The 14572-nt window shown below is 37.3% G+C and overlaps 1 protein-coding gene across 3 annotated transcripts; it reads left to right on the forward strand.

The window, feature by feature from the left end:
• The first annotated feature begins 917 nt into the window (after positions 1 to 917).
• Positions 918 to 4680, forward strand: LOC122301565 (transcription elongation factor TFIIS-like). 3 transcript variants are annotated; one of them, XM_043112976.1, is made up of 3 exons: positions 918 to 1318; positions 1495 to 1689; positions 3495 to 4680. In XM_043112976.1, exons 2-3 carry the CDS (start codon positions 1534 to 1536, stop codon positions 4437 to 4439), a joined length of 1101 nt encoding a protein of 366 aa, XP_042968910.1. In that variant the 5' UTR covers positions 918 to 1318; positions 1495 to 1533; the 3' UTR covers positions 4440 to 4680. The 3 variants fall into 3 exon arrangements, with proteins under 3 accessions (XP_042968910.1, XP_042968909.1, XP_042968908.1); XM_043112975.1 differs by having other exon boundaries at positions 1529 to 1689; XM_043112974.1 differs by having other exon boundaries at positions 920 to 1318; positions 1516 to 1689.
• The last annotated feature ends 9892 nt before the right edge of the window (positions 4681 to 14572 follow it).

Below are 14572 nucleotides of genomic sequence, written 5' to 3' on the forward strand. Positions count from 1 at the left end.
AGTTTTTATTTAAATATTTTAAATCAAGTCTCATTTTATTAAAAATCTGAAAAATATTTAATATAATAGTTTATATTTTATTATATTATAATTAAGAGTGATTCATTTAAATTTTGCCTCCCACTATATTTTAAAATAAAGAGTGGCACAGGCGCACACGGGCTCAAGTCTCCAATCATTTCTTAAAACAAAACTAGATACAAATGTCTTCGTATCTCTCTCCCTCTCTTTCTAACCCTTTTTTTTTTTTTCGATGTCGCCTCTAAATTATGAAAAAATTTAATTATAAATATAACTACGTATTAATATATATATTATTTTAATATAATTAGTTAAAAAATAAATTTTATTAAAAATAATATTAAATTAAATTAAATATAAAAAAATCAGTATTAATATATAGATCAATATATAACTTTACTTGTATATAGTATAACTCAATTTTAAATATATAAGTTTTATATAAGTCTTTATAAAAAAATATCACATCTAAAAATATCTAAAAAAATTATTTTTTATTAATGAGTCTATTTTTTAGATTTCGTTTGGTTACACAGAAAATGAGATGTTTTAAACAGTAATTAATAAAATATTATTATAATATTAATTTTATATTAAAATTTAAAAAAATTAAATTATTTATTATATTTAATATAAAAATTTAAAAAATTATAATAATAAATTAAGATAAAATTTTTTATTTTGATTAACGAAGCGGGGCTTATAAAAGACTTGTAATGATTCATTATTAAGTTAAAAAAATATAAAATCATTTATAATGTATTAAATCTTGATTAAAAATATTAAAATTTAAAATAAAAATAGGTACGTCCTCGTACATATCAGCCGTTGAATTGCCTGAATCATTCTGACTAACCACAAATCCTACGCGGGACTAGGACTAGGATGAGTACGACACTATGAGTATGACCAGTTCCAGAAGTGGAATCTGGAAGACAGATCTTGATCCCAAATCTGCAAGTATCCGTGCTTACGCGTGCGTCAACAGAGGCCGTCGATCTCTCAACTCTTTTTATCGTGCCAATCTTAATCCCTAATCTGCAAGCATGCGTGCTTGCGCCCCCGTGCCGCGTCTACAGAAGCGGTCGATCTCTCAGCTCTCTTGATTGCGCCTCCACTTATATACGAGAGAGGAAGCCCTTTATCTCTCTTGTTCGACGAGTGCATTATAATTGAAATCCACAGAGACACGGGCAGGGGCACGCACGGAGGCTAGGGTTCTGGTTTCTGGAATCACCGGTGAACGAGAAAGAATAACATTTGGCTAAATTCTTGGCCTTTCCGACGGCTGATCTAGGTAAATTTTTACTACGTATCCCAAACCCCCCTTTGTAGGGGCATTTTTGTTCTTTATCATCTTGTTTGCCATCGAGGGCTTTCTTTTTCGTTTTTCTTTTTTTTTTTTAAAAAAAAGTTTGGTCAAATTCTTCGAATCATCTTATTGGATTTATATTCGCTCTATTCATTATTTAGTTTTTATTTTTCAATTATAAGCGAAAAATCTTAGGGGTTATGGAGAGAGAGCTGGTTGCATTGTTTGAAGCAGCGAAGAAAGCTGCGGACGCTGCGGCCTCCGCTGACAGTGGATTCGAGGAAAGTCGATGCCTTGATGCCTTACACCAGCTCAAGAATTTCCCTGTCACTTATCATGTTCTTGTCTCCACCCAGGTGCTGTTTTTTTCCCCTCAAATATTTTGGTTGCATTGTTTGAATTTTTTTTCTTTATATGGATCCTGAAGTTAGGGCACCATGGATACGCGGCCCTACTCGCCATAATCCTCAGGTTGTTTCAAAAAATTTTAAGAAAAGCAATGGAATCAGTGGGGGAACCAGAAATTTATTCCTGGGGCCGAGCCTCCATGCTAAAAATGTAACAAGATAATTTTTGTATTCTATTTCTGGACACTTTACCATATAGAAAAATTCAAAATAGACCTGAAATACGTCTAATATAATGTATGTATCACAAAAAGTATATCATCAAAATAACATAGAGACACTCGTACAAAAAAAAAAAAGAAAAAACATTCAGACCATCTAAAATTGTAGTTTACGCCCTTTTAAGGAAGAGGATGAGAGATTTTCCTAAGCCATGCACGTTTTGAGGTAGGTGATTTTTCTCGAGTCAAATTTTGGCACGACAAATGGTGCAGTGAACAAAGCCTCACAGAAACATTTTCTGACATTTTTGAGCTAGTACGGGCAAAGGATGTTTCAGTAGCTGATCTCTTCATCTTCTCTTGTGGTTTTCCTCAATGGGATGCAGATTTCATTAGGATAGCATAAGGTTGGGAGTTGGTGGTTATTTCGGAGTTTTCTGCCAAACTATATAATATATTCCATCAGGGTAACTGAGGGCACCATGGATAAGATCAGTTGGAGCCCCTCTATGAAAAGTAGATTCACAGTTAGATCATTTTACCATGTTCTAACTAGTTAGGGCATGACCACTTTTCCATGGAGGAATATATGGAAGACTAAAGCTTCTCTGAAAGCAGCTTTCTTTGTTTGGACAGCTTCTCTAGACAAGATTCTTACTACAGACAATCTGAGGAAATGTCGTGTAATGGTGTTGGATCAGGACCTTGTGGGATGGTTTTTTTGTGGGAATAGATTTATCTTGGGTCATTCCTTATAGGCTAGTGGATTTTCTAGCAAGCTGGAGAGGCCTCCAAGGCAATCCCTAAGTGGCAGCAATATGGAAGATGACCCCTATATGTATGTGTTGATGCATTGTGAGAGAAATGATAGGAGCTTTGAGAATCATGAGAGGACAATGAATGAGCTTACTTAAAAAAAGAAAAAAAAGACAATGAATGAGCATAAAGTTTTCTTCTTTAAAACCTTGTTCTCATGGGCGGGAGTCATTGATTTTAATGGACTTAATGTCCATGATTTTCTACTTTCAGTTGTAAACCCTAGTTAGGTACTTCTCATGTATACATCACGTGTACTTGGGCTATGCCTCCTTTTCCTATGAATAAAATTTATATTTAAAAAAAAAAAACAGTTTCATCTAATAGTAAAAGATGGATAAAACAAAACAATTGTTCAGTACCTTCATGTTGGATTATCCCTCCTTTTTTTTTTTTTGTTTTGTTTATGGAGAAGTGATTTGGAATCTTATTACTTTTGAGTATTTTCACTGATGAAAAAATACTCGATGTCCTTACAGAACAGTTTCTTGCTTCTACTTCTTTTCCTAGAACTCTTTTAATTCGCTGCAGTTATCCTTGAGCAAACATCATATCAACCTGTTTCTTGCCCAGTAAAGCTATTGTCAATTCTTGCATTTGGATCCCACTATGGATGATGGAAATTTTATTGGTGGTTTATGTTCAAATTTGAATGATTGTTAGAGAAGAATATTTTTTCCTGGTCAATGATTGTTAACCCTGCTGCGCATTATCACCTTCGATTTGTTTGCTTGAAAAATTGGACTTGATGATTTTTTGTGTTAATATGAAATTCAGGTCGGGAAGCGTCTTCGACATCTCACAAAGCACCCTAGGAAGAAAATCCAATCATTGGCTTCTGATTTGATTGGGATATGGAAAGATATAGTTATAAAGGAAACAAACAAAAACAAACAAAATGAAAGCTTGGCTGATGATAAGGGTTCTCTTGAGACTAATAACAATGTGAAGACATCTTCTGTGAAAGTTCAGAAGGTTCCAAAGGTCGAAAGCGTCGAGGTTGACAAAGTCTCAAGGTTAGATGCTGTCAAGGCAGGGAGAAAAGTTCAAACTGTTAATGTTGTTGGTAAGACTGAGAAAAATGATTTAGCTGAAAATGCTAAAGTTGAAAAGATAACCAAAGAGGAGAAGCAGACTTCTGGAGGCAAGAAACCATCAGTAGGTCCTGGTGCGCCACCGAAGCTTCTGTCAATGATTAAATCTAATGATGCCATGCGGGACAAAGTGCGAGAAATTCTTCACGAAGCTTTGTCTAAAGTTTCTGGTGAGGCTGATGAGGATATTCAGGATGAAGTGAATGCATGTGATCCGATTCGAGTTGCTGTTTCTGTAGAGTCCGTTCTGTTTGAGAAGTGGGGCAGTTCCCAAGGGGCCCAAAAGGCCAAGTATAGATCAGTAATGTTTAACCTCAAGGATGCTAACAACCCAGATTTTCGGAGAAGGGTACTTCTTGGACATGTCAAACCAGAATGGCTTGTCAACATGAACACAGCAGAAATGGCAAGTGATAAGAGGCGAAATGAGAATAGGAAGATTGAAGAGAAAGCGTTATTTGATTGTGAGCGTGGAGCGCAACCCAAAGCGACAACTGATCAATTCAAGTGCAGTCGATGCGGGCAACGCAAATGCACCTACTACCAAATGCAGACACGAAGTGCTGATGAGCCTATGACAACGTATGTAACATGTGTAAACTGCAATAACCATTGGAAATTCTGTTAGTATTAGTGTCTCTTACAAGATGTAGCCATTTTTTTTAATTACCGTCGGGAGATGAATTAGGAAGCTGCTCGTGTGATTGTACTTTAGCGCTAGTGCAGTCAAGATTCTGAAATTTCAGAGTAGGAACTCTTTATGTATTAGATTTTAACGGTATCTTTGTAGGACTTTTGGGTTGGGACTATTGGATCAACGTATTTATTTGGTTCGTTATTTCATGTTTGGCTATTTGTTTGGACGTCAATCAATGTGTTGAAACAAAATTGTATGCTAGAACTCTGCGGTTTCGTCTCTTTTCGTGGAAGCTTCTATTAGTGCTTCGGAGTAAATTGCATGCCTCATGTTTGTGATTAGTAGTAGAAGCTAAAAAACTTAAACATCACTGGAAATGGTACACAGTAGATAATCAGATTTGATGGTGATCTTTTTGCATCCACAAAGATTTTAAGGTAATTTATTCAACTTGCTCTCCATTTCTAAGTTAAGCCTGTAGCCTTCGCATCTGATTGCCATTACTGCGTGAACAATATTAATAGAGCGGCTCGAACTCGGTTTGTATATACTCAATTTAACTTAGATTCTTTTAATAAATATGATGTATTGGTTTGAATATTAAATGAGTAAAATTCGTATAAACTCAGTTCAAAATTTGTTAGCAAATCTTGCATAAGCTTGACTTGACTCGCTTGAACTGGTAAAAAGCATTATATATGTATGCATTATATTTATTACATATTAACTGTGTTTTATATATTTAATTATCTACTATTAATTTATTTATAGTTTACCTTATTTAATATATTTATTTACGTTCCAAAAGTGTGTATTAAATATTTTATATAGTTCCTTTTTTATAGATGGTTTTTCCATCATCCAATCCACAACAAATCAAACCTGGCAAAAAGAAGTGAACACTTTGCTGAGGTTATTTATATAGCTCGACCATAGGGAGAGTCACATTGCTTCGTATGTTTTATGCAATTAGTTATCTATATTTAATTTCGTATTGTATTACAAGTAAGCTATTTTATAAATTTAGTTGATAATGTATTATATCATATAACATTAGTGTTTATATTAAATTTTCAATTGTTGTATAGATTATAGCCTATTGATGCAATTATAAATGAAGGAGTGATTGCACATTTGTTTGAAACAATTACTAAATTAACTTTAACTAATTAACTATAATTTTTATAAATAACAAATAGCATAAAGTGAGTTGATAGTATTTTTCTTTAATTACGGAATCATGTCATTAACTTTGCACACAATATGATTTTCATGAAATTAGGAAAATAATAATATATATTGTAATTTAGAACTATCACTTATGACTTATAGTTGTATATTATTATATTTTTATATTGTAATATATGTACAATAAATTGTAAACTATAACTATATACTTATATCATATGTTTGTAATACACTTTTAAATATAATATCTAGAAATGCATGCTATAATATATTCATAATTTATATTTAATAATAATATATTATAGAACTAGAACTTTTGACTTATTATGTTATCTATATATGTATATTAAATGGTTTAATTTATCACATTTATCTTAGATATTACTTTTTTAATTTATAACTATAAGTCAATTTATATTATAAAATGTTATATCATAATTATCAAAATTATTTGGTTGAATAGTTAAATTTTTAGAATTTATTGTAAAATTTAAAATTATTTAGGTTAATCAAAAGAAAAGAATAAACTTTTCTATAAAGAGAAAAAAATTCAATCTCAATTCATTTGTTTATTTTGGCTTGAGTTCTAGTCAAGTTTGAACAACAGTAATGGTTAGCAAGCCAAGTTCGAGTGTGGATATCTAAGTTTTATTTGAGTTCAAACGAGTAAACATATTAATCAAGTTCAAACACCCTTGTTCGAATTTGGCTCGACTCAATTTATTTGTAACCCTATGCATCAATATTAATAGGTGTCACGTTTTTCATGCCCTTTCCCAATGAGAGGTCTCACGTTTTTGGAGAGCCTGAATAACTTCGGATCTGTTGTGACGTTGTCAATGTCAATTGACTCTTTTCAAAGATCTGAGCCCATTGGTTGTAGTTAATCGACTCTTTTCCTTCACGCTCCTAACAGCTCTGCTACTATCTTCTCTTCACAATTGTGGATCAACCAGTCCATTGATGCCAATATGCCATAGCTAATCTTCTTTATTATCTTGGTTTATCTCAACTTCCAATCAATCATTAGATGTGGCCCTCAAGACTATATATATCTGTTAGAAAGCACAGCGGAAAGTACCTCAAGCCCAGCTTATAAAGTTGCTCCACAAGTTTCTTCAGATTGACAAAAATTTTCACTTGGTGGTAAAGCGTACTACGTAGTGTAAAACTAGAGTAACGCTTTAACAATCCACTACCTAAATACTACCTTAAGAGAGAATAAAAGAGAGAGAGAGTTTTCTGAGTTCTGATCGTATCTCTGAATCACCAGAGGGGGGGCTATTTATAGCCCCCTACATGGCTGGCCTTAAAGGCCAGCCTTAATTTGCATGCATGTAACGCGTTAGGTAAATGAAAAAGATGGGTTTGCCCCACGTGGGCTGCCCTCCAATCAACATCTCCCACTCGCACACAGTGGGCATGACCCCCGGTCAGCATCTCTCTAATATTCTCAATCTTATTCATACAAGTAAATAGGTCGTGCGACCACCAAGCATATCTATAGAAAGGTGGGAGTACATACACTAAATCTCTTCCAGAGAAGACTAGCATAGTAACATCCCTAAAGTGTTTGGTTATGTCCTAGACTCATTCGATCGCATCAGTTCAAGCATTTTCGAAACCCTCTTGAGTTTTAGAAAAATTCAGAACAATGCTTGATTATCTCTAAATCATTTCAATATGTTCACAACCTTAGTCGCTACCAGTATGTAGCGTCATAGTTTGACGTCAGCAAACACTATCGAAGATGCGATATCGAAAAATCTTCCTTTTGCACTCATATCATTCAATTTTGGTCAAACCGCTTTCCCAGCAATGCTTCTTTAGACTGTATTAATCATGACCATAGACAAAATGCCAAAGTAGCAGACATTATAACCTCCATCTTGTGACATAGTCAAAAGTAAAGGACACTTAAAAAAATGAGACTCACACGGTGAGAAAGAGGAGAATCATTTACTCACTTACTCATTTGGTCGAACAAGCACATGTCTATATCAACACATGCTACGGTGGATTTCTCTTTCTCAAAGAGCATATGTCTATATCAACACCGTACAGATTTTAGTCTAGCCGCTTCTCAAGCGTCTAACCCGAGTTCCTCTATTTGCTCGCCTCCAAGGCGTCAAAGAGGATCTCACATCTGGCTAACCATTGGCTACATAGGTTGTGGGTTAACCCATGCATAGTCCTCTCATTGGACCTGATCTTAGCTCCCACTAAAATCGACATATCTTTGTGTCAACTAACTTATCCATTTGGACAAGTATGTAAAAAACACAATGTCTCATCTCTACTCGCTTCTCAAGCGCTAGAGGCGATCGCTCGTGTGAGTGAGCCGATCTAAGCCTGTTGACATATCTTGTGTGTGAATTAGAAAGACAATACGATAAAGACAATAACTGAATCATATTGTATTAATATCTCAAAGGAAAGGTTACATCTCAATGTCATTTGAAACACAAAAAAATATTTACAATCTACGCAGTCCTAGATCCCTAACATGAGCCTCAAAGACATCTCTTGCTATGGGCTTCGTTAAGGGATCAGCAACCATGTGACTCATAGAGAGGTATTTCAGAACCACTTCCTTTTGCGCTACCATGTCTCTGATGTAGTAATATCTGATATCTATGTGTTTGGTTCTTCCATGGTACTTAGAGTCCTTAGCATATGCAAGAGAAGCCGTGCTATCGCAGAATATTGTCACCGGATCTGAAGAATCCGTGCCAATGTCTAAATGCTTGAGGAATCTTCATAACCAAACAGCTTCTTGAACTGCTGCAGAACAAGCTATGTATTCTGCCTCCATGGTGGATAAAGCTATACAGGGTTGTTTCTTGCTGCTCCATGTAATGGCGCCATTGTTGAGCAGAAAGGCATACCCAGTGGTTGATTTACGCTCATCTAGGTCACTGCCCCAGTCGGCATCGCTGTAACCTTTTAGCTGCAAATCTAAACCTTGATAGCACAACACATAGTCTACAGTTCCCTTGAGATATCGCATAATCCTCTTGACTGCTTTCCAGTGAGCCAGTCCAGGGTTATATTGGAATCTACTCACTAAGCCAATTGCATAGCATATGTCAGGCCGAGTACACATCATTGCGTACATCAGACTAGCCACAACATTAGCATATGGGACACGGGCCATCTTTTCCTTTTCTATTTGAGTCTTAGGACACAATTCTTTAGATAAGTTCTCGCTTTTTGCAACAGGGGTGTCAATGGGTTTACATTCATTCATTAGGAAACGCTCGAGGACTTTCTTTATGTAAGTCTGTTGGGACAAACACAAAAGTCTCTTTGAGCGATCTCTGTAGATCTTAACTCCAAGAATGTATTCTGCTTTACCCATATCCTTCATCTCAAAATTGAAGGATAACCATTCTTTTGTGGCGACTATCAACCCTTTATCATTTCCAGCTAGTAGTATGTCGTCAACATATAATGACAACATAATGAAACTCTTCTTGGACCTTTTGACATAGACACAATGGTCCTCTGTGATCATCGTAAACCCATTTGAAAGAACGGTTCGATGGAATCTGAGGTACCATTGCCTAGATGATTGTTTTAGGCCATATATTGATCGTTTGAGCTTGCACACTTTGCGCTCTTGACCTTTGCCCTCAAAACCCGTTGGTTGATCCATATAGATCTCCTCATCTAGTTCTCCATTGAGAAATGCTGTCTTAACATCCATTTGGTAGAGTTCCAAATTCATATTTGCTACTATAGCTAGAATCAGGCGAATTGAAGCAAACCTCACCATTGGTGAAAAAGTTTCCTCATAGTCTATACCCTTCTGCTGGGTATATCCTTTCGCCACTAAGCGAGCTTTGTACTTATCTATTGATCCATCCGACTTGCGTTTGACTTTTAGAACCCATTTGTTCCCAATAGTCTTACGCCCTGTTGGTAGATCAACCAGATCCCAGACCTGGTTTGTCTTCATAGACTTAATTTCATCATTAAGAGCTTTCATCCACTCATCTTTAGTAGAAGATGAGAGAGCCTCATGGATTGTCCTAGGCTCATCATCATCATGCGGAGCTACCATAAAAGTTTCCCCTTCAATCTCAAAACGACGACGGGGAATACTTTCACGTGTGCTTCTACGCGGCTGAGGTTGTTGTGATTGATTGACAAGCGGTGTGCTCCCACTCGGATTTAAGTCCTTTTTATCATTTGTAGGAGCTTGAAGAATTTCTTCCTCATTCTCAACTAAATTCCTTGGAGCACTTTCCTCTTGTTCCACAATCTCATGAAGTTCTAAACTCCTATCAACCTCACCTCTACTTGGAAATTCATTTTCAATGAAGTCCACATCTCGTGATTCAATCTCAGTTACACTTCTATCAGTTTGTTCACCTATTAACACATACCCTTTAGAGTGTTCTGAGTACCTTATAAAGATACACTTCTTCCCTCTAGGGCCTAATTTCCCATACTTATAAGAAAGATCATGAACAAAACCTGTTGAACCCCATGGCCGCAAGTTACTCAAATTGGGTTTCTCGCCGGTCCATAGTTCATATGGTGTGGAAGTTACTGATTTGGAGGGCACTCGGTTAAGAATGTAGGCAGCAGTCAAAAGTGCATCCCCCCAAAAAGAAATTGGTAGGCTTGCTTGCGCCATCATTGACCTAACCATCTCAAGCAGTGTTCGATTTCTCCTTTCCGCCACGCCATTTTGCTGTGGCGTATTCGGCATCGTTAACTGTCTTTTGATTCCTTTTTCATCACAGAGCCTTTTAAATTGCTCAGAGAGATATTCTCGTCCTCGATCAGTTCTTAGAGTCTTTAAACTATTATCTAACTGATTCTCGACCATTCTTAGATATCGCCTAAAACATTCCAATGCTTCAGACTTATGGGAGATTAAGTAGACATGACCGTAACGTGAAAAATCATCTATAAAAGTGATGAAGTAGACACTTTCGTGTCTTGCCCTCACACTCATTGGACCACAGATGTCTGAGTGGACTAATTGCAGTGGAAAAGATGCCCTAGTGGCTTTTCCAAACGGTTTTCTCTTAGCTTTTCCCATTAGACAATGTTCACGCGTGGGCAAGATGACCTTAGCGAGATTGCCTATTAGGCCTTCTCTAGCTAATCGAGTCATTCTATTTTGCCCTATATGGCCAAGCCTAGCATGCCATGTGTATGAATCCAAATTATCAATAGATGAAGAAAGAAAAGCAATAGATTCATTTATATTAGAATAAATCAAATCCAATATCATAAAACCGTCTTGAAGAAAAGCATTGCCATAAAACACATGGCCCAAATATAAGGAAACATAATTGTTTTCAAAAACAATCCGAAAACCAAGTTTTAATAGAGTAATAACTGAAAGCAAGTTTCATCGGATCTCGGGAGCGTATAGCACATTATGGAGGAAAAGAGTGCGGCCACCCCGCAAGTCCAGCTTGTAGGTACCAAGTCCCAGTACCTTTATGCTAGCTCCATTCCCCACCTTGATATCATGACTCCCAGTTGGAATCCGGTGATACTCCACAAATCCGACTCTATCTCGCGCTATGTGCTCGGTCGCTCCTGAATCAACAGTCCACAAAGGATAGGATTCAGCAACCATCACATGGCTAGTTACAAAAACAATGCGAGAAAAGTCAGAGTGTACCTTCTTCGGCTCAGTGCAGTCACTAGCGAAGTGGCCAATCTTTCCGCAATTGAAGCACTCTAATTTTAACTTGTTTTTCCCGCGCTTGCCCCTCTTGGTGCGCTGAGAAGTTCCTAACACTTTTTTAATATGTCCAGCAGCTACTCCATTCTTGGGCTTCTTGCGCTTAGGCCTTGATGCCTTACGCGGACCAGCATTAGCCACATAGGCCGTATGATTGGGCTTAGCAGCCTCTAGGTGCTCAGCCTCCAATTCCAAGTGACGCGAGACATCATCAAAGTCTTTGATATTCTCGTTATGCGTCAAGTTCTGGCTCATATTCTCTCAAGAATTTGGTAGTGATCTTATCACTGCCTGTACTTGCTGTTCATCTGTCAGGTTGTTTCCTGCCGACCTAAGTTCGCGGATCATAGTTGACATAGCCCTAAGATGCTGCTTCATCGTGTGGTCAGAGCGCATCTTATAGGAGTCGAACCTCATGGTTAATCCACGCAACCTAGTGGCTGAAGTTCCACCAAATTTCAACTTTAAAGCCTCCCACATGCTTTGGGCAGTGTCATAGACCTCGAACTTACACATTAGATCATTGTGCATGCTGCTTAACATAATTATGCGCGCGCATCGATTTTTCTTAGCCCATTGGGTATAGGCTTGTTGATCCATCTTGTGTTGTTCCGAGTTCCCTTCCCCGGGCATAGTAAGGGTGTGAGATAAGGCCTCCAAGACCTCTTGCTCATCTAAGACATATTGGATCTTGCGATGCCATATGTCATAGTTTTCCCCATCTAATTTCTCCCCTTTGTTTAAGTTGGCAACAATATTCTTGGATGCCATTTCACTACAATACGCAAAGACGGGATGTTACTCACACACCTAAGAAATCTGTCGCGTCCTTTCAAGTTAGAAAAAAAATAATTTAGACATGTCGCAAGATCGAAAAATCGCTAGGCTTCAGAATCATCTCTTGCGCCACAATATCCAATTATTAGATTTCTAGCTCAATTCCCGCGCAAATTTAAAAAAAAACGAATATGGGAGAATTTATCATCATAAATCTCAACCATACTCCCACTATCTTAAGTAGTCATCTAGACCTAGTCACATGTAAAGACATAACCTACTAAAATCCGCAGTAACCTTTTGGGCCAGTCTACAAGGACAGCTACCCAGACCATGGTAACCTGTTGGGCCAGTCTACAAAGATGGTTCATATGAGACCATTACAGTCCATTTTTTCTTATTCCATCAGTGTATTTACAGTTCTTACTGGGGTCACCATGGTCTTTTGGCTATACAGTGCATTTACAGTTCTTACTGGGGTCACTGCAATTCTTTCAGCCTATCATTTACACTGACAATTCTAACTAAGACTACTTAATGAGATTTTCTATTTTATCACTAAAAGAAATAAAGACCAATGTCTAAACATTCAAGTCTAACTTTCATAGATGATAAAATAATCATATTTCCACATGTTCAATACACACATACATGTTATCACATTTAATCTTAAAATTAAATAAAAGATCACATGTAATATAACATTATGGAAAAAAAAAATAGTATGAATATAACCAAATATTCACATGTTATCATATTTAATCTAAAACATTAAACAAAAGATCACATGTAATATATCAATATATCCAAGCATATATTGAATCATGCCAAAAAAATTTTTTTATTTTTATTTTTATTTTTATTATTTATTTTTATTATTATTATTATGTTTTTAAACAGAAAACAAATGGGCCGAAAGGCCCAGCCCATTTCATTTAAAAAAAAACACAGTGGGCTGAAACAGTGGGCTGGAAAAAAAACAGCCCAAGCCCATTTGGAAGCAGATGACCTAAGAGTCATCTTCTTCCTTCAGCCGTTACTGTTCACGTGAATAGTAACTCAGAAAAAAAAAAAAAACTCACTTTTGCTGCCATATTTGGAGGTCACCGGCGCCACTATTGGCCGGAAACCGCTTCCAGAGGAAGCTAGGTGCTGCCGCAGCACCTAGGTGGTGCTGGCAGCACCCCTCTGGTGCTGCGCCAGCGCTGCTCTGGTGCGCGCAACACCGAGCCGGCGCTACTCTGGTGCGCGCAGCACCGAGCCGGTGTTGGCAACACCTCACTGGTGCGCCCAGCACCGAGATGGAGCTGCTGGTGCCTCCACAGGTGCGCGCGGCACCGTGGTGCGGGCACGGTGCTGCTCAGCACCCAGGCGGTGCTCGCAGCACCACTGGGTGCCTACACGGTGCACCATGCACCGCGGGCTCCATGGGTGCTTGCGGCACCGTGGTGCGCGCTGCACCACCATGCTCAGGTGGTGCGCGCTGCACCACCAGGTACAGGGGTGGTGCGCGCTGCACCACTGTGTGTGGGTGGTGAGCACTGCACCACTGCAGCGACTTCGACCAAAATATATATTTTTTTAATTAAAAAAAATACTGCAGCACCATATATGCGCAAATAAAAAAAAAACACAATCTACAGTTTACATGCATATGCCGAAAAGAAACTGGAAGCAATTATAACTGCTCTGATACCAATGTTAGAAAGCACAGCGGAAAGTACCTCAAGCCCAGCTTATAAAGTTGCTCCACAAGTTTCTCATGATTGACAAGAATTTTCACTTGGTGGTAAAGCGTACTACGTAGTGTAAAACTAGAGTAACGCTTTAACAATCCACTGCCTAAATACTACCTTAAGAGAGAATAAAAGAGAGAGAGTTTTCTGAGTTCTGATCGTATCTCTGAATCACCAGAGGGGGGTATTTATAGCCCCTACATGGCTGGCCTTAAAGGCCAGCCTTAATTTGCATGCATGTAACGCATGGCTTAAAGCCATGCGTTAGGTAAATAAAAAAGATGGGTCTGCCCCACGTGGGCGGCCCTCCAATCAACAATATCATTACCTATTAAAAAAATAATTTTTTTTTTCATATAAGTCTTTGATTTATCTACTTTTTTCAAATAGAGTGTACATGATCATTTGCATATCCTATAACTATAAATATTATTTTTCTTGAGAAATATGAGTTTCCATATTCAACGCTCATAATTTAATGAAATCAAGAAGCTTAAACATGATATGATTGACCCAGCTACATTTCGCATACAGAGTAGGTGACTACATTTTTGAAAAAATTTATGTTGTTGTCAAATTTTGAAAATCACTATAATAAGATCAGAGGGATTGTTTGTCGGTGCAAGTAGGATTCTTGTTTTTTTAAAGAAAGTATACGAAATTTATATACTCCAAAACTGTATCTAGCTTTACTAATCTTCTTATTTTTA

This window comes from Carya illinoinensis, chromosome 2 (genome assembly GCF_018687715.1).
Source record: "Carya illinoinensis cultivar Pawnee chromosome 2, C.illinoinensisPawnee_v1, whole genome shotgun sequence".
Lineage (NCBI taxonomy): Eukaryota > Viridiplantae > Streptophyta > Magnoliopsida > Fagales > Juglandaceae > Carya > Carya illinoinensis.